The 19,800-nt window shown below is 44.8% G+C and overlaps 1 protein-coding gene across 2 annotated transcripts in view; it reads left to right on the top strand.

Annotated features, from left to right (window-relative positions):
- Nucleotides 1–2,863: 2,863 nt before the first annotated feature.
- CCDC60 (coiled-coil domain containing 60) overlaps nucleotides 2,864–19,800 on the top strand; it is a 38,894-nt gene continuing 21,957 nt past the window's right edge. Inside the window, exons 1-3 of one of the 2 annotated variants that reach the window (XM_058158651.1) lie at nucleotides 2,864–5,908; nucleotides 16,703–16,783; nucleotides 17,121–17,206. In XM_058158651.1, the coding sequence (XP_058014634.1) occupies nucleotides 5,624–5,908; nucleotides 16,703–16,783; nucleotides 17,121–17,206 (452 nt within the window). In that variant the 5' untranslated portion in view covers nucleotides 2,864–5,623. Of the gene's footprint in view, nucleotides 5,909–15,881; nucleotides 16,784–17,120; nucleotides 17,207–19,800 lie in introns of those variants that run through there. The other variant, XM_058158649.1, reaches the window with a different exon arrangement.

Genomic DNA, 19,800 nt, shown 5'->3' on the forward strand with positions numbered 1-19,800 from the left:
AAGAGTTCTCCATTCCTCTGAAAACAATAAAATACCTTATCCCACCAGACTTGAAATCCTAGGCTTAGAAAACTTGGAACTCCGTCGCCTTCGACAAGACCTAAGTTTAACTCATAGAATCATCTATTGTAATGTCCTTCCTGTTAAAGACTACTTCAGCTTTAATTGCAATGATACAAGAGCAACCAATAGATTCAAACTTAAATGTTAACCGCTTTAATCTAGATTGCAGAAAATATGACTTCTGTAACAGAATCATCAGTGCTTGGAATACTTTACCTGACTCTGTGGTCTCTTCCCATAATCCTAAAAGCTTTAACCAAAAACTTTCTACTATTGACCTCACCCCATTCCTAAGAGGACCATAAGGGGCGTGCATAAGCGCACAAACGTGCCTACCGTTCCTGTCCTATTGTTTTTCTTTTTCTTCTTCATATATATATATATATATATATATATATATATATATATATATATATATATATATATATATATATATATATGCTTATACCTCCTAATATTTACCCATATATATGTTTATATACTATATAATCTTTTTGTATGATACTTACATATATTGTTGTGACAAAATAAATAAATAAATAAAAAACAAAAAACAAAACAACGAGCAAGTCCTCATTGATAATTATCCACAACCCTTCGACAGCTTTTCATGTCGCAATCCCTCATTGTCCCCAAAGATTTTTCTTTTTAATTCTATCCTGATGGAGAGTTAATCTAATAAATTAAAAGAATTGCAAAAACTTCCTGGCTGTGTTGATTTTCTCTGTATTTGGTCTGATGGAGACTCTCCCCTTTTGGTGCAGGTTTCAAAGCACCAGGTAAGACTCCCGAGTTCGAGTCCCGAGTTAGGCATTGGGCAGCCACAAAGCTAGCTAGATCAGGGGTCTCCAACCTTGGCAACTTTAAGACTTCTGGACTTCAACTCCCAGAGTTCCTCAGTCAGCAAAGCTTCCCCCAAAGTGGGGTGGGAATGGGGATTTTGCAGTATCCTTCCCCTGGAGTGGGGAGGGAATGGGGATTTTACAGTATCCTTCCCCCTGGAGCGGGGAGGGAATGGAGATTTTGCAGTATCCTTCCCAAGGAGTGGGGAGGGAATGGGGATTTTGCAGTATCCTTCCCCAGGAGTGGGGAGGGAATGGAGATTTTGCAGTATCCTTCCCCAGGAGTGGGGAGGGAATGGGGATTTTGCAGTATCCTTCCCAAGGAGTGGGGAGGGAATGGGGATTTTGCAGTATCCTTCCCCAGGAGTGGGGAGGGAATGGGGATTTTGCCGTATCCTTCCCCTGGAGTGAGGAGGGAATGCGGATTTTGCAATAGCCTTCCCCTGCCACACCCACCAAGCCATAACCACAGAACCGGTAGGGAAAATTTCTTGAATTTTACCCGCTGGAAAGCACCCATAGCTTCTGAAGGCAAGTTGTTCCATTGGTTGAGTGTGCTCACTGTTAGGAAATTTCTCCTTAGTTCCAGGTTGTTGTTTTTTTGCTCCTTGATTGGTTTCAGTTTCCAGGAACAGAACTGGAAGGGACCTCGGAGGTCATCTAGTCCAACCCCCTTCCATTGCTTCTTGTCCTAACCTTATTTATTTATTTATTTATTCATTCATTTATTTATTTATTTGTCACAACAGTATATATAAGCATAAGCATGAAAGTAACTATATGATATATAAGCATATATATAAGCATAAGTATGTAATAACTATATTAATTGGATATAACGAAAGGAAACATTAGGACAGGAACGGTAGGCACGTTTGTGCTCTTATGCACGCCCCTTACAGACCTCTTAGGAATGGGGACAGGTCAATAGTAGACAGTTTTTGGTTAAAGCTTTGGGGATTTTGGGAAGAGACCACAGAGTCAGGTAGTGCATTCCAAGTATTAACAACTCTGTTACTGAAGTCATATTTTCTGCAATCAAGATTGGAGCGGTTCACATTAAGCTTAAATCTATTGTGTGCTCGTGTATTGTTGCGATTGAAGCTGAAGTAGTCTTCGACAGAAAGGACGTTGCAACAGATGATTCTATGAGTTACAAAGCACCTTCAGGCGCTTTGGAGAACAGGTCGGCTCCCTTTCCTTTGTGGTTCTTTCTTTGTGGACTCAGAAGATCTTTTGCGTCAGTAGCAACAATGGGCAAGACAAAGCCTGTATTTTCCGCCCTAGTTCTCCCCTTCGGCCACCCAACAGATCCTTCTTCGCCAGCCACGAAAACCACCCATCTTTGATGCTTGAGGAACAAGAAAATCAACAACGCAGCACCAGGTTGGATCCACGTCGAGTTGCCAAGAATTATGCGCTGGCAGCCACATTCTGAAATTACCTGCGACTGAATTGCAGAGCAGATTAAATGCCACCCCTGTTGCACCTCCATTTTTTGTTTTCAGAATCCTTCGCCCGGAGCAAAATGGGTGCCCTGATGCGGCAAGAATTGTTCCCGACGTCATTTCTTCAGCTGCCACGGAGACTAAACGACAAACTCACAACTTAGAAGCTGGCTGGAACGCTTCCCCTAAGGCGGGGACGGCCAGGCAACGCGCTCGCCACAATGGAGTGGCGTCACACGGGCTGGGCCAATTACACGAAGTGAGTCAGCAGCCCCCTAAATTGTAACCTTTAATTATTAAAATTATCAATGAAGCCAAAAGTAACAATTAGATGGGAAGAGGCGCAAGTCATGTATTCATTCATCCATCCGTTCATTTTCTAGTCTTCCTGCTCAATGACAATTATATATAATATATTTATATATATCTAGAGAGAGGGAGGGAGGGAGGGAGGGAGGGAGGGAGGGAGGGAGGGGTGTGGTGGCCTGGAGGGGGAGCTCTTGCCTCACAGTCAGTAGGTTGTGAGTTCGATCCGAGGTAGACGCAGATATTTCTCTTTCTGGGCACACTGAGAATATATCTGCTGAACAAAACTCCGCATTGGCAACAAGGAAGGGCATCCGGCCAGTAAACACTCAGCTCCATTCAGTTGCCCAGACTCTACCCCAGAAGGGATTATGGGATCGTTCAAAGAAGATGTTGATGATATATAATATATATACGTGTGTGTGTGTGTGTGTGTGTATATATATATATATATATATGAATGAATGACATGGCTCAGTGGCTAAGACGCTAAACTTGTCAATCGAAAGGCCAGCAGTTCAGTGGTTCGAATCCCTAGCACCGTGTAACGGGGTGAGCTCCCGTGACTTGTCCCAGCTTCTGCCAACCTAGCAGTTTGAAAACAGGTAAAAAATGTAAGTAGAAAAAATAGGGACCACCTTTGTTGCGAAGGTAACAGTGTTCTGTGCCCCTTTGGTGTTGAGTCATGCCGGCCACAGGACCACGGACAGCGCTGGCTCTAAACAAATTGCTTTAAGTTGAGGACTGCCTGCACATAACAGCAGGATACTTGGCCAATTAGCAATACAGTCAGGAAACGGGGCCCAGTGTATACCCAGTGTATGATGTAATGCAATTATTAAAAAATTACTCATTCATTAAAAGAGTTCATTACTATTATTCTATTGCTCACATAGACATCACTTTGCTATTGTGGTATCATTGCTTCTCATTCATTCATCGAGAGGGAAGGGGTCTGGGAGGCCATCAAGTCTAACCCCTGTTCAGGGCAGGTTTTCAAATTAATCCGCAGGGAAGGTGTACGGACTTCAACTCCCAGAATTCTCTGGCCAGCATTCTTTAAGATGGGTGGACTTCAACTCCCAGAATTCTCTGGCCAGCATTCTTTAAGATGGGTGGACTTCAACTCCCAGAATTCTCTGGCCAGCAATTTTTAAGATGGGTGGACTTCAACTCCCAGAATTCTCTGGCCAGCATTCTTTAAGATGGGTGGACTTCAACTCCCAGAATTCTCCGGCCAGCAATTTTTAAGATGGGTGGACTTCAACTCCCAGAATTCTCAGGCTGGTTGGGGAATTCTGGGAGCTGTCATCCACACTTCTTAAAAAGTTTTTAAAAAACACTTTAATTCCTTTTTTTTCCCTAAGAGGATGTTGGATATTTTTTTTTCTTTTATTTAGTTAAAAATGCAGATGGGGAACAGAGAGACGGTACAGCCCTCCTTTTTTTTTTTTAATTAGGCAAAATCTAAAAGTGGTTGCAAAAAAGAAAAGAAAGGAAAAGGAAAGGAAAGGAAAGGAAAGGAGAGGAGAGGAGAGGAGAGGAAAGGAAAGGAAAGGAAAGGAAAGGAAAGGAAAGGAAAGGAAAGGAAAGGAAAGGAAAAGAAAAGAAAAGAAAAGAAAAGAAAAGAAAAGAAAAGAAAAGAAAAGAAAAGAAAAGAAAAGAAAAGAAAAGAAAACGTGCATTTATTCGTCCATTCATTCATTCCTGCCTTCAAAAGAGAAAGGGCGGAAGCAGCTTCAGCTGGCTGCTACGGACAGCCTCGAGGGACATTATGCCAGCCCGCGCGCTTTGCCAGTGGCGGTTGCCAAGGGCAACGAAGCCGACGCCATCTCCTCCGGGCCCCGCCTTCCTTCCAAAGCAGTTGGCATTGAGAGCAGGGCAGGATAAAGACTGCGGGGCGGGGGGTGGTCTCCAAATTGGGGCGGGGGGCGCGGCTGGAAAATGCCTGCCTGTTCTTTAATGGAAGCCCCCCACCCCAGGCCTTGGGCTTAGCTGGAGCCTTATCATGCCCAGGGGAAGTTAGGAAGAAGAGGAGGCATTTATAAAGGGGAGGGGGCAGCCCCCCCCCAAGTTGGGGGTCGTTGGGCTTGAGTGGGTTTGGAGTTCAGTGGGAGCTCAGGCAGGAGGCCTCGGCTCAGCCATGAGACCTTTGGGGTTGTTAGTTTCCTAGTGGGGCTGTAAAGGACCTCTTAGGGACTAGCATCCTGAAAATAAAATTTAAAAAAAAATTGGGGAGAGGAGCAAAAAGCCTTAGTTCCAAGCCCATAGTAAGCTTGAAAGTTGGGGGGAAATGGGGAAGATGGGGGTAGTGGGAGGGCTGCAGGTCTGGCTGTGAAAACGGGCAGGGTAGGAAGGCAGAGTACTCTTAGGGACTAGGAACTTGGTAGGAGGAAGGAGAAAGAAAAGGAAGTGGGGAGTGGGAGAGAGAGAGAGATAGCTAGGCACAGTGGCCTGGATGGATGTCGCAGGCTTGGAAATACAGTCGTAGTAAGGGAATTCAGGCAGCTGGGTCCACATTAGATCCAAACTGGGTTTAGAATAGATCTCGGTGGGGTGTCTCTCGTCACGGCTTGTTGGAAAACCTGGTTTTAATTTCTGGGGTTTTGCAGAGCCCCAAAGGCAAGGTTTGCGGGGGCGGGGGGAGCGCGTTAAGCTTGCTTTGTCTCAAGGGTTAGCAGTCCCTCTGTCTTGGGGTTAGCAGCTTTGCTTCTTCCCCCTGGCGGTGGGGGGCAATTAGGAATCCTGGCTTGGATGCCGCCAACGGCCCAACATGCTTGGAGCAATTGTGGTTTGCTTTGATGGAAGGGAAAACCCCTGATTGTCCAAGACAGTGAATCCAAAGAGAGTATTTGCGTGTAGATTAGTTTTTTTTAACAAGGGTTTGACTCAAGAAATCGATTATTGATCGATTGATGACTTGAGTTTCTGATTGGAACTTGGCCCGGAGCAACCAGGGGCAGGATGCCCCTAAACCCCAAAATCGATCCTCGCTACTTCGTGCTGATCAAGCCACTGCCCATCCCTCCCCAGAAAGGTTTAAAGATCCAGGCGCGAAGCAAAACCAGCTACAACTGCTGGGATGTCCCGAGAGAACAAGTATTTCGAGAGAGCTATCATCGGAGAGCCAAACAACTCTCGCAACAGGGGTATTTTACCCCCTGCTGGAAACCCTATCAGGATTTCGGAGATCCCCTTTACCTTGATCCCAGGAAACTGACACTCCACGGTCTGGGGCAGCTACCTCCGGTAAGTGTGTGCATCTCTCGTTAAATCTTCAGTTATCCATTAAATCACCAGTTATCCATTAAATCATTAGTTATCCATTAAATCGTCAGTTGTCCATTAAATCAGTTGTCCGTTAAATCAGTTATCCGTTAAACCAGTTATCCGTTAAATCATCAGTTGTCTGTTAAATCACCTGTTAGTCGTTAAATCACCAGTTATACCTTATATCATTAGTTATCCATTAAATCAGTTGTCCGTTAAATCAGTTGTCTGTTAAATTAGTTATCCATTAAATCAGTTATCCGTAAAATCATCAGTTGTCTGTTAAATCACCTGTCACCCGGAGTAGAGTAGATCACGGGTCTCCAACCTTGTCAACTTTAAGACTTGTGGACTTCAACTCCCAGAGTACCTCAGCCAGCTTTGGGTTTACCAAACCCGGAGTAGAGTAGATCACGGGTCTCCAACCTTGTCACCTTTAAGACTTGTGGACTTCAACTCCCAGAATACCTCAGCCAGCTTTGGGTTTACCAAACCCAGAGTAGAGTAGATCACGGGTCTCCAACCTTGTCAACTTTAAGACTTGTGGACTTCAACTCCCAGAGTACCTCAGCCAGCTTTGGGTTTACCAAACCCGGAGTAGAGTAGATCACGGGTCTCCAACCTTGTCACCTTTAAGACTTGTGGACTTCAACTCCCAGAATACCTCAGCCAGCTTTGGGTTTACCAAATCCGGAGTAGAGTAGATCACGGGTCTCCAACCTTGTCAACTTTAAGACTTGTGGACTTCAACTCCCAGAGTACCTCAGCCAGCTTTGGGTTTACCAAATCCGGAGTAGAGTAGATCACGGGTCTCCAACCTTGTCAACTTTAAGACTTGTGGACTTCAACTCCCAGAGTACCTCAGCCAGCAGAGCTGGCTGAGGAACTCTGGGAGTTGAAGTCCACAAGTCTTAAAGTTGACAAGGTTGGAGACGCCTGCTCCAAAGCACCTGAAGGCAAGACAAGAAGCAACGGATGGAAACTAGCTAAGGAGAGAAGCAAGCTGGAATGAAGGAGAAACGTCCTAAGAGTGAGGACAATTGCCACCAGAAGTAGTGGTGGCAATTGGAGGCATCACTGGAGGTCTTCAAGAAGAGATTGGACAACTATTTATCTGAAATAGTATAGGGAGATAATTAATGATGGCTTTTTAATCATTGGTGGCAGCTAACAACTCTTATAAAAGAAGTATTGGGACAGTAGGCAAAAAAGGCAGAGTCCAGAAGTTTAACAAGTCTGCATCTGACTCACTCTCTCTCTCTCTCTCTCTCTTTCTCTAGTTCTCTGACTCTCATTCTCTCTCGCTCTCATTCTCATTCGTTCTCTGTCTCATTTGCTCACTCATCCTCTCGGTCTCTCGTTCTCTCTTTCATTCTCATTCTCTTTGTCTCTTGTTCTCTCTCTGTCACTCTTGTTCTTTTATTTTCTTTCTCTGTGTCTTATTCTCTCTGTATCTCTCTCATTCTCTCTCTCTCTCTCTCTCTCATTCTCTCTCTCCTATTCTGTCTCTCATTCTCATTCTCTTTCTGTCTCACATTCTCTCTCATCTTCTCTCATCCTCTCTGGTTCTCTCTCTTATTCTCATTCTGTGTCTCTCTCGTTCTTTCCCTGTCTCTCTTGTTCTTTTATTCTCTTTCTCTTTCTCTTATTCTCTCTGTATCTCTCTCATTCTCTCTCTCTCTCTCGTTCTCATGCTCACTCTCTTTCTCTTGTTCTCATTCTCTTTCTGTCTCACATCCCTTTCTCATTCTCTCTCTCTCTCTTGTTCTCATGCTCTCTCGCTTGTTCCCTCCTTGTCTCTCTCGTTCTTTGATTCTCTTTCTCTGTCTTATTCTCTCTGTGTATCTCTCTCATTGTCTCTGTCTCTCTCATCCTCTCTCTCTTGTGCTCATACTCTCTTTCTCCCTGTCTCTCTCTAGTTCTCTCCCTGTCTCTCTCATTCTTTTATTCTCTTTCTCTGTGTCTTATTCTCTCTGTGTATCTCTCTCATTGTCTCTGTCTCTCTCATCCTCTCTCTCTCTTTTTCTCTCTCTCTTGTTCTCATGTTCTCTTTGTCTCTGTCTCTCTCTAGTTCTCTCTCTCTCTCTCTGTTTTTCTGTCTGTCTGTCTCTCTCTCTCTTTCTCTCTCTCTCATGCTTTCTCTTTTAAATGCAGACTATACAAGGGTGGGAGGGGAAAATGGTGCTTTTCAGATACTACATTGGAAGGGTGAATAAGACCAAGGGAGAATCAAATAACTCCGGAATCCTTCCCAGCCTAAATTTAAGTAAGACTTTAATTGGATTTATGTCGGAAGCAGCGCGTGCATTTTAAAAGCAGCAATCCAATTATACCACACAGCAGTTCCGTTAATGTTTATTCACAGTATTCCAGAAGTAGGCGAGCTGAGGAGCGAGAGGCAGCGGCTCTGCATGTTCTCAGCGGACGGGAGGAAAAAAAAAAATCTTGTCGGAGTAAAAACACAAATGCAACGAACAACAAGCCTTGGTATTGGTGTATGTTACAGCAGGCAGGATTTCCCTCTCACGAGCACCGTTGCAGACCTCTCTCCTGCTTATTGTCTTCATTGGAAACTATTTTTAGACTGCCATTAAGTGTGGAATCCTCCCACGGTAGCTGATAATTATAGAAAAAAATAATCTTGCCCAGGATGCTTCTGGGTATTGCAAGGAATGAAGAGAGACCTTTGAGACCAGTGATGGCTAAATTTTTTTGCCATCGCGTGCCAGGAGGCGGTGGGGGTCATGCATGCGCATGTCCACACCCATAATTTTCTGCGCCTCACTCCTGCGCATGGGCGTGCGACACCCCCCCCCCCGCTCCTGGCACATGAAGGCCCGGTAGGCCGTTTTCTCTCTCTCATGCTTTCTCTTTTAAATGCAGACTATACAAGGGTGGGAGGGAAAAACGGTGCTTTTCAGATACTACATTGGAAGGGTGAATAAGACCAAGGGAGAATCAAATAACTCCGGAATCCTTCCCAGCCTAAATTTAAGTAAGACTTTAATTGGATTTATGTCGGAAGCAGCGCGTGCATTTTAAAAGCAGCAATCCAATTATACCACACAGCAGTTCCGTTAATGTTTATTCACAGTATTCCAGAAGTAGGCGAGCTGAGGAGCGAGAGGCAGCGGCTCTGCATGTTCTCAGCGGACGGGAGGAAAAAAAAAAATCTTGTCGGAGTAAAAACACAAATGCAACGAACAACAAGCCTTGGTATTGGTGTATGTTACAGCAGGCAGGATTTCCCTCTCACGAGCACCGTTGCAGACCTCTCTCCTGCTTATTGTCTTCATTGGAAACTATTTTTAGACTGCCATTAAGTGTGGAATCCTCCCACGGTAGCTGATAATTATAGAAAAAAATAATCTTGCCCAGGATGCTTCTGGGTATTGCAAGGAATGAAGAGAGACCTTTGAGACCAGTGATGGCTAAATTTTTTTGCCATCGCGTGCCAGGAGGCGGTGGGGGTCATGCATGCGCATGTCCACACCCATAATTTTCTGCGCCTCACTCCTGCGCATGGGCGTGCGACACCCCCCCCCCCGCTCCTGGCACATGAAGGCCCGGTAGGCCCGTTTTTCTCTCTCACCTGGCTCCAGAGCCTCTCTATGAGTCTGGGGAGGGCAAAAACGGCCTTTCCCACCCCACCCCCGGAGTCCAGAAACTGCCCATTTGCTAACTTCCGGTTGGACAGGAAGTGACTTTCTTGCTTTCCCCAGCCTCCAGAGACTCCTAGAAAGGCTCGGGTGTGGCCAGTCCAGAGAAAAGAAGGATTCAGGGTGACATGATAGCAATATTCCAGTATTGGAGGGGCTACCACAAAGAAGAGGGGGGTCAAATTATTCTCCAAAGCACCAGAGGGCGGGACAAGAAATAACGGTTGGAAACAGTGGTGAAATCCATTTTTTTTTTACTACCGGTTCTGTGGGCGTGGCTTGGTGGGCGTGGTGTGGCTTGGTGGGCGTGGCTTGGTGGGCGTGGCAGGGGAAGGCTACTGCAAAATCCCCATTCCCTCCCTCCCCACTCCTGGGGGAAGGATATTGCAAAATCTCCATTCCCACCCCACTACTGGGGCCAGCCAGAGGTGGTATTTGCCGGTTCTTCCGAACTGCTCAAAATTTCCGCTACCGGTTCTCCAGAACCTGTCAGAACCTGCTGGATTTCTAATCGAAGAGACAAGCAACCTAGAATTAAGGAGAAACTTCCTATCAGTGAGGACAATTAACCAGTGGAACAGCTTGCCACCAGAAGTTGTGGGTGCTCCATCACTGATGGTTTTGAAGAAAAGACTGGACAGCCACCTGTGTGAATGATATAGGATCTCCTGCTTGAGCAGTGGGTTGGACTAGAAGACCTCCAGGGTCCCTTCCGGCTCTATTCTGATTGATTTTTCTCATCTTTTCTTTACCAATTCCCCTTTCGTTTTTACATTGTTTTGCCCCCCACTTGTTCTTTTTCTCTTATTATAGCTTCCTAGAACCAGCATTAGCCTGGCTAAGGTGGCTCAGTGGCTAAGATGCCGAGCTCGTCGATCAGAAAGGTCGACAGTTCGGCGGTTCGAATCCCTGGTATAGGCCTCCTGCGTGAGCAGAGAGGGTTGGACTAGATGACCTCCCAGGTCCCTTCCAACTCGGTTACTGTTACTGAAGCAGCATCTTTGCCCAGCAGAATTCACGGGGCAGCTCACCCCCCTCACCCCCGAAGGCTTTGGAGAATTTCTCAAGCTCATCTAATTCATTTCATGTTTTGCTTCCGCTGATTTGCTACTTTTAATTAAGCTTTTGTGTTTCTCACGGGCGTGAGGATTTAGTAAAAATAAATCTGAATACCAGAGAGAAAGAGAGAGAAAGAGAGAGGAGAAAAAAATAAAATAACACCAGACAGACATTGGCAATTAACATTAATAATGCATACTTTAACAATCTCTTGAGAAAACGTACAGGCTTGAGTTTGGAGCCTCTCGCCGGAACGGGCAAAATATAATACCTTTCATTCCTTTTCAATTAGCAAACCGTACGTGGAATACGCTCTCTGCCGTCGTCCTTTATCTCCAGCGAGTTTCCACCTCAAAAAAAGTAAAACTCAACACAGGTAGCCCTTGACTTACAACCGTTCATTTAGTGGCAAGTTAGGACAGCGCTGGAAAAAAAAAATGACTTCCGATGGCTTTTCATGCTTATGACCGTTGTAGCATCCCCGTAGCCACCTGATCCAAATTCGGGCCCCTGATAACTGGTTCCTGTTGATGATGATGGTTATGCAGTCCCAAGATCAACTTTTGCAAACTTCTGACCAGCAAAGTCGAAGCTATAGGAAGACATATGAATAACCCCACCAAGGCTTTGAACTACCACGTCGGCAATGGACAATCTTGAACATGATTCGCACCTGACACAGCGTCCTGCAGGGGCTCTCTGTCTAAATGGGGCAGAGTATCCTCCCTTCAGTGTAACTGCGGGGTCCCACGTCAAACTGTGGGTCACATCGCAGCTGGCTATAAGCTGAGGGTATATAGCAATAGCACTTAGACTTATATACCACTTCATAGTGCTTTTACAGCCCTCTCTAAGCGGCTTACAGAGTCAACGTATTGCCCCCAGCAATCTGGGTCCTCGTTTTACCGACCTCGGAAGGATGAAAGGCTGAGTCAAATTTGAGCCGGTCAGGATCGAACTGCTAGCAGTCGGCAGAGTTAGCCTGCCATACTGTTATAGCAATAGTAATAGCACTTAAGACTTATATACCTCTTCATAGTGCTTTTACAGCCCTCTCTAAGCGGTTTACCGAATCGGCCTCTTGCCCCCAACAATCTGGGTCTTCATTTTACCCACCTCGGAAGGATGGAAGGCTGAGTCTACCTTGAGCCAGTGAGATTTGAACTGCTGTCAGTGGGCAGAATTAGCTTGCAATACTATATTCTAACCACTGGGAGAGGGAAGGAAGGGAGAAGGGTGGGAATAGCAATAGCCCTTAGACTTATATACTGCTTCACAGTGCTTTCCAGCCCTCTCTAAGCACTTTACAAAGTCAGCCTCTTGCCCCCAACAATCTGGGTCCTCGTTTTACCCACCTCGGAAGGACGGAAGGCTGAGTCAACCTTGAGCCTGGTGAGATTCAAACTGCCAAATTGCAAGCAGCCGGCAGGCAGTAGAAGTAGCCTGCAGTCCTGCACTCTAACCACTGTATCATTGTGGCTCAGTCCAGTATCTCATTTCTTTTATATATCAACTGGATTTACCAGTCCAGTATCCGATTTTATTTAATATATCAATGATGCTTCAGTGGTTAGATGGCATATAGACATTGATATTTGAACGCAGATCTTTTCGAAATTCATATTTCATTGGGTTTTATTGATCTAGGTGAAATGTTAATATCCACGGCTAGTCCCTGTATGATACACCATGCGCTAAATAAATATTCATCTTCGCCAAGCCAGCTGTTAGAGGGTGTTATTTTGTTTAGCTCATCAAGTAATCTCGCCAAGGCACGGTGACATTTGACTGTCCAGATTTGTTCCGAACGTTTAATTTCATGTCTTCCGAACCGACATTTGGAAATGGCTTTGCAAAGACCAATCTTGGTGTTCAGTAAGCCACAAGTTCCATGTCCAATGCCTTGTTTTTCAAATCTGTCGACTTTAAGACGTGTGGACTTCAACTCCCAGAATTCATAGCTGGCTGGGGAATTCTGGGAGTCGAAGTCCACGCATCGTAAAGTTACTAACTTTGAAAAACACCAATCTAGTTCCTTTCAACCTATTCCTTTCATTTCATTGCAACCTATGACCATCATTTGTGTTGTAAATGTTGTTCCTTTGATGTATTTTTTTTCTTTTTTTCTTTTTCTTTTATGTACACTGAGAGCATATGCACCAGAACAAATTCCTTATGTGTCCAATCACACTTGGCCAATAAAAATTCTATTCTATTCTTACAGTCGGCTTGTTTGCTAGGAACATGCAGCCCTTGCTGGTTTCCTTTCCTTTCCTTTCCTTTCCTTCCTTCCTTCCTTCCTTCGTTCCTTCCTTCCTTCCTTTCTTTCTGCGCCAACTCAATAAGCTCAAACTGCCCAAGGAGCTGCTGATCCAATTCTACAGAGGAATTATTGACTCTGTCATTTGCACCTCTATAACTGTCTGGTTCGGTTCTGCAACCCAACAAGAAAAACACAGACTTCAGAGGATAATTAGAACTGCAGAAAAAATAATTGCTACCAACCTGCCTTCCATTGAGGACCTGTATACTGCACGAATCAAGAAGAGGGCCGTGAAAATATTTGCAGGTCCCTCGCATCCTGGACATAAACTGTTTCAACTCCTACCCTCAAAACGATGCTATAGAGCACTGCACACCAGAACAACTAGACACAAGAACAGTTTTTTCCCGAAGGCCATCACTCTGCTAAAGAAATAATTCCCTCAACACTGTCAGACTATTTACTGAATCTGCACTACTATTAATCGTTTCATAGTTCCCATCACCAATCTCTTTCCACTTATGACTGTATGACTATAACTTGTTGCTGGCAATCCTTATGATTTATATTGATATATTGATCATCAATTGTGTTGTAAATGTTGTACCTTGATGAACGTATCTTTTCTTTTATGTACACTGAGAGCATATGCACCAAGACAAATTCCTTGTGTGTCCAATCACACTTGGCCAATAAAAAATTCTATTCTATTCTAATTCTATTCTATTCTTCTTTCCTTCCTTCCATCCATCCGTCTTTATTGGACAAGGGGTTGGACTAGATGATCTACAAGGTCTTTTCTAACTCTGTTAATTTGTATCTGTATCTATCTACAGTAGCAACCAAAATTGTGGAAACCTTTTGGGATCGATCTATCATCTATCTATCTATCTATCTATCTATCATCTATCTATCTATCTATCTATCTATCTATCTATCTATCTATCTATCTATCTATCATTTATCTATCTATCTATCTATCTATCTATCTATCTCTGTCTATCTGTCTACCTACCTACCCACCTACTGGTATCTATCTATCTATCTATCTATCTATCTATCTATCTATCTATCTATCTATCTATCTATCTATCTATCTATTTATCTATCTCTCATCTTTTTTAAAAAACATAGAGCAGCAATGATAAAAGGAAGATTCTTGAAGAAGAAGAAAAACAAGAGTTGGAAGATGGAAAGAGTAATCCGATATAATCAATAAGGGCAGGAGTGCAGCCCCTGAAACATTTGATGTCTCTCCCCCTCTTTTTTCCCCTCTTAAAAAGGTCTCAAAAGTTGCCCAGAATCAAAGAGTAAACATTGAAGCCTTAGATCAAAGATTAAAGCGAGCACCGAAAAAAAGTCACTTTAGCCCAGATAGAACAAGTGGGGAGATTTGTCGATAACACAACGAGATCAAGAGAGGCGGGAAAGCTGCAGGTTGTTCGGGTGGCGGATGAAAGTTTTACATCCAGCGAGAAACAATAATATACCTAGGTCCCTAGGGAGATAAACCTCTCTTCCTAAACTGCAGGAAGGTCAGGCAAATCTCTACAGGAAGATAGAATCCAAAGCATGTAATCTAAACCTAAAAAAAAAAAAGATGTTGAGACTTTGGAAAGAGTTGCAGAGAAGAGCAGCAAAGATGCTCAGGCGGCTGGAGGTTGAAACCTATGAAGAAACGGCTGCAGGAATTGGGTATCGTCTAGTCTAGGGTTGACATGATAGCGGCATTCCAAGATGTGAGGGGCTGCCACAAAGAAGAGGGGGATCCACTTATTCTCCAAAGCACCTGAAGGCAAGATAAGACACAATGGATGGAAACGAATCAAGGAGAGAAGCAACCTGGAACTAAGGAGGAACTTCCTAACAGTGAAGGCAATCGACCAGTGGAACGGCTTGCCACCGGAAATTGTGGGTGCTTCCATCGCCGGAAGTTTTAAAAGAAGAGATTGAACAGCCATTTGTCCGAAATGGTTTAGGGCCAGGAGGGAGAACCAATGGCACAGGTTATAGAAAACACGCTTTTAAAGGGCTCTGACAATCCCAGCTGAGCCACGCGATCATCAGAGGCTTTTTTTTTTACTTTTAAAAGCATTTTTTCGGCCGAAGAAAAAATGCTTTTAAAAGTAAAACAAAAACAAAACCTCTGATGATCGCACGGCTCAGCTGGGCATGTGGGGGCAGGGATTTTTGCTACCAGTTCTTCGAACCACCTGCTGCCATCGCTACCGGATCGGGCGATCCGGTCCGAACCAGGAGCATTTCACCCCGATATACAGACTTCACTGCAGTCTTAACAGAATCATTACGCTTGGCCAACCTGTTGCATGGATGTTTAACAGCCTCTACTTTACCTTCAGGTGGTGTGTTACGAAACCTGGTAGGGTGGAACTTCGGGATGTGCTGTGAAGTGTTGCCCATAGCATAGATTTGCTTCTCGAAGGGCAGCTATGTTTGATGAGAAGGTCAGAAGGAAAGCAGAGTGAGGAGGGGAGCGATAATATTATTGCTTTCATTTTTTTCCTTCTTTGCTGGATTCTTGGGGTTCTCCAAGCTTAGACAACTCCAAGAAGCTCACAATTCAATCCTGAGCCACATATTCTTCTTCTTCTTCTTCTTCTTCTTCTTCTTCTTCTTCTTCTTCTTCTTCTTCTTCTTCTTCTTCTTCTTCTTTTTCTTCTTCTTCTCTTCCTCCTCCTCCTCCTCCTCCTCCTCCTCCTTCTTCTCCTTCTTCTGCTTTTTCCTCTCCTCCTCCTCTTCCGTCTCCTCTTTCCCCCTTTCCCCCTTCCTTCTCATTTTCCTCATCCACCCCTCCTCTTCTTTCTCCTCCTCCTCCTCCTCATTTCCTTCCTCCCTTCCTTTCTCAAAATATTACAGAAAACCCTCCTCTTCCTTTCTTTTTCTTCCTCCTCCTCCTCCTCCTCATTTCCCTCCCTCCCTCCCTTCCTTCCTTCCTTCCTTCCTTCCTTCCTTCCTTCCTTCCTTCCTCAAAATATTATGGAGAACCCCTGACCAAACAATTTTCTCTCCATGCTCTGTAGCCAAGTTTATAATTAGCAGCCACTCTCTTTTAAAAAAATGCCTTTCACAGACAGCTGCTGCTAAAGGATCTGATGCCCAGGAATATTCATAAACATTCCATCAACTAAGAGAGACGCCAAGAGGTTTCCGTACCGCCATACAGAATCTCCTTTCCAGATTATAATTTGGACGTGTTTAGAAACCATGTTTTCCAACCCTGGCAACTTTTAAGCCGTGTGGACTTCAATTCCCAGAATTCCCCAGCCAGCATTCTGAAAGTTAGAAAGCCCAGCACAGCTTAAAGCTGTTCTGGTTGTCAAAAAACACTTGTTTCTATTTTGCATGATTAATATCAGTCTTGGATGACTTGTTCCAGTATCTCGGGCTGCCCCAAAGAAGAGGGAGTCAAGCTATTCTCCAAAGCCGCTGAAGGCAGGACGAGAAGCAATGGGTGGAAACTAATCAAGGAGAGACGCAACTTAGAACTAAGGAGAAATTTCCTGATAGTTAGAACTATTAACCAGTGGAACAACTTGCCTCCAGAAATTGTGAATTCTCCAAGACTGGAAGTTTTTAAGAAGATGTTGGATAACCATTTGTCTGAAGCGGTGTAGGGTTTCCTGCCTAAGCAGGGGGTTGGACTAGAAGACCTCCAAGGTCCCTTCCAACTCTGTTATTCTATTTTACCATGAACCTCGCAGATTCCTTATGCCAAGACGACGACGTGCCAACCAACCAACCAACCAATCAATCTGTTGCCTCTCGTTTCAGGATCTCTGCAAAGAAGATTTTGCTGTGGAAGAATTAGCCGAACCGGTAGAAACCGAGCTTTCCAAAAAGTCGAAAGCAAAGGTACGTTTTATCCTCGATCCGGTGAAATGTTGGATTAGCTGGTCCCAGCTGGTCCTGCGGGCAGGAATATATCCCACAGGGTCAAAACAAGTCAAAATGGTGCCCAAAATGGCCAAGACGTTGCTATGGAAACTCCACCACAGAGTTTACCTTGTTTTGGGGGGTTTTTTTTGGTGTTTTTTTTTTTAAGTTCCCAGAATTTAGGCTGAGAGGAGACACGTTGGGTATAGCTGCCTCTGCTGGTTAGTTTCAGTTACTCAGTCTCTCCCGAACTAGAGGGAAGATTAAGTCGTGCTTATTGTGAACTACAGTTTCCTGCTGGTGTTTGTTTATTTAGCTCCTGGAACCCGAGAAGAAACTTCTGCCTATTCGACATATAGAGAAAGATTTGAGGACCCTCCCTAGAGACCTCGCCCAGATGAGGTAGGAAAAGACCGAAGGGGCCATGGGCAGAAACTCACCTTGAACTATGAACCATCTCTCTCTCTCTCTCTCCTCTCCTCTCTCTCTCTCCTCTCTCTCTCTGTCTCTCCTCTCCTCTCTCTCTCTCTCTCTCTCTTCCCTCTCTCTCTCCCTCGTCTCTCCTCCTCTTTCTCTCTCTCTTCTGTCTCCCTCCCTCCCTCTCTGTCTCCCTCTCTCTGTGTCTCTCTCTCTTTCCTCTCTCTCTCTCTCTCTTCCCTCTCTCCCTCCCTCCATCTCTCCTCCCCTCTCTTTCTCTTCTCTCTCTCTCTATCTCTCCTCTCTCCCTTTTGGGGACCCCCCCCCGCCTTTCCTACTTCTGTACCTACCGCTTCTGATAATAGAATAGAATAGAATAGAATAGAATAGAATAGAATAGAATAGAATAGAATAGAATAGAATTTTTTTTTTTTATTGGCCAAGTGTGATTGGACACACAAGGAATTTGTCTTTGGTGCACATGGTCTCAGTGCACATAAAAAGACAAGATACATTCGTCAAGAATCATAAGGTACAACACTTAATGATAGTCATAGGGTACAAATAAGCAATCGAATCATACTATCGAATCGAATTGCTGTTTCGAAGAGCAGGACTAGCTTGAACGTAGTTTTTAAATTGGGATTTTTAAAAAAGGGGTTTAATTGAGGTTTTAAATTTGTATTTAAAAGGTTTAGGGCATCAATTGAATTTAACTGTCTATTCTTTTAGCTGTTTATATGTATTATATGTTTTCTGTTGTTTTTTGGCTGTGAACCGCCCTGAGTCTTTCGGGAGATGGGCGGTATACAAATATAATAAATAATAATAATAATAATAATAATAATAATAATAATAATAATAATAATAATAATAATAATAATAATAATAGGAAACAATCAATATAAATTGTAAGGATACAAGCAACAAGTTACAGTCATGCAGTCACAAGTGAGAGGAGATGGGTGGTGGGAATGATGAGAAGATTAATAGTAGTGCAGATTTAGTAAATAGTTTGACAGTGTTGAGGGAATTATTTGTTTAGCAGAGTGATGGCGTTTGGGAATAAACTGTCCTTGTGTTTAGTTGTTCTGGTGTGCAGTGCTCGGTAGTGTCATTTTGAGGGTAGGAGTTGAAGCAATTTATGTCCAGGATGTGAGGGGTCTGTAAATATTTTCCCAGCCCTCTTTTTGACTCGTGCAGTATACAGGTCCTCAATGGAAGGCAGGTTGGTAGCCATGGTTTTTTCTGCAGTTCTAATTATGAAGTTTGTGTCTTTCTTGTTGGGTTGCAGAACCAAACCAGACAGTTATAGAGGTGCAGATGACAGACTCCATCATTCCTCTGTAGAACTGGATCAGCAGCTCCTTGGGCAGTTTTGAGCTGTTTGTTGATTTGTTTTCCAAAGTTTTTTTTATAAATAAATCAAAGCATTCCCTTCCGGGAGAACGGGATGTCCTCCCATGCATTTCTGCCCCGGGGTGATCAAAGGAAGTAACAAGAAGACGACCCAACATGGTTTAATTTTATGGCGACTCGGGTTTAATGTCAGGCCCAGATATTTCTTTTAAGTGAGTCGGTTCACGGATGAGCTGAGACATTCCGCCCTCCGCCCCCACCTCCCCCCCCCCCCGTCAACAGCCGCTGTCGGGTTTTGCAAAGTAACGTTTAGTGAAGACACTTCAGCGAAGCGTTAAGGCCCCTCCGAATCAATCACGACTCAGACATGGCTAATTCTTTTGTCTTATACCTTCCTATTGATCATCCACCCTTGCAAACCTCCAAAGGTTGTACTTGCATTGGGGCAATCAAGGCAGGGGTGGGCTTCAAAAATTTTAGCAAGGGGTTCTCTGCCCGGTTGCTGGGTGGCCGTGGCTCAGGTGGCCTCCTGCACCACGGCGGAGGGGGCTTTTTTGCCCTCTCTGGGCTCTGGAGGCTTTCCTGTGAGCCTCCGGAAAACAGAAAACGGTCTCCCCCAGGCTCTGGAAGCTCTCTGGAGGCCAGAAACGGGCCCATTTCAGCCTTCCTGAACTTCCAGTAGGCCCGTTTTTTCGCCCTCCCCAAGCCTCCTTGTGCACCCTGCCCAGTGGTGGGTTTCAACATTTTTTTTACTACCCATTCTGTGGATGTGGCTTGGTGGGTGTGGCAGGGGAAGGTTACTGCAAAATCCCCATTTCCTCCCGATCAGCTGGGACTCAGGAGGCAGAGAATAGATGGGGGCCAGTCCGAATTTTTATGACCGGTTCTCCAAATGACTCAAAATTTCCGCTACCGGCTCTCCGGAACTGGTCAGAACCTGCTGAAACCCACCTCTGACCCTGCACTTACCTGCATCCAAAACGGGCCGCGTGGGGACTCCTGGGAGGGGCGGGGCAAGGTGGGAGGGGCCAGCCAGGGATTTGGGGATTCTCCGAATGGCACAGAATCTTAGCTAGAGGTTCTCCTGAACCCCTGCGAACCCCCAGCAGCCCCACCCCTGAATCAAGGAGGGAAAGCAACCTAGAACCGTGATGGCGGACTGATGACATGTAGCCATATCAGTGGGCACATGAGCTCAGCTCCGGTGCACATGCGCGCAC

Source organism: Ahaetulla prasina, chromosome 15, assembly GCF_028640845.1.
Source record: "Ahaetulla prasina isolate Xishuangbanna chromosome 15, ASM2864084v1, whole genome shotgun sequence".
In the NCBI taxonomy this organism is placed as follows: domain Eukaryota; kingdom Metazoa; phylum Chordata; class Lepidosauria; order Squamata; family Colubridae; genus Ahaetulla; species Ahaetulla prasina.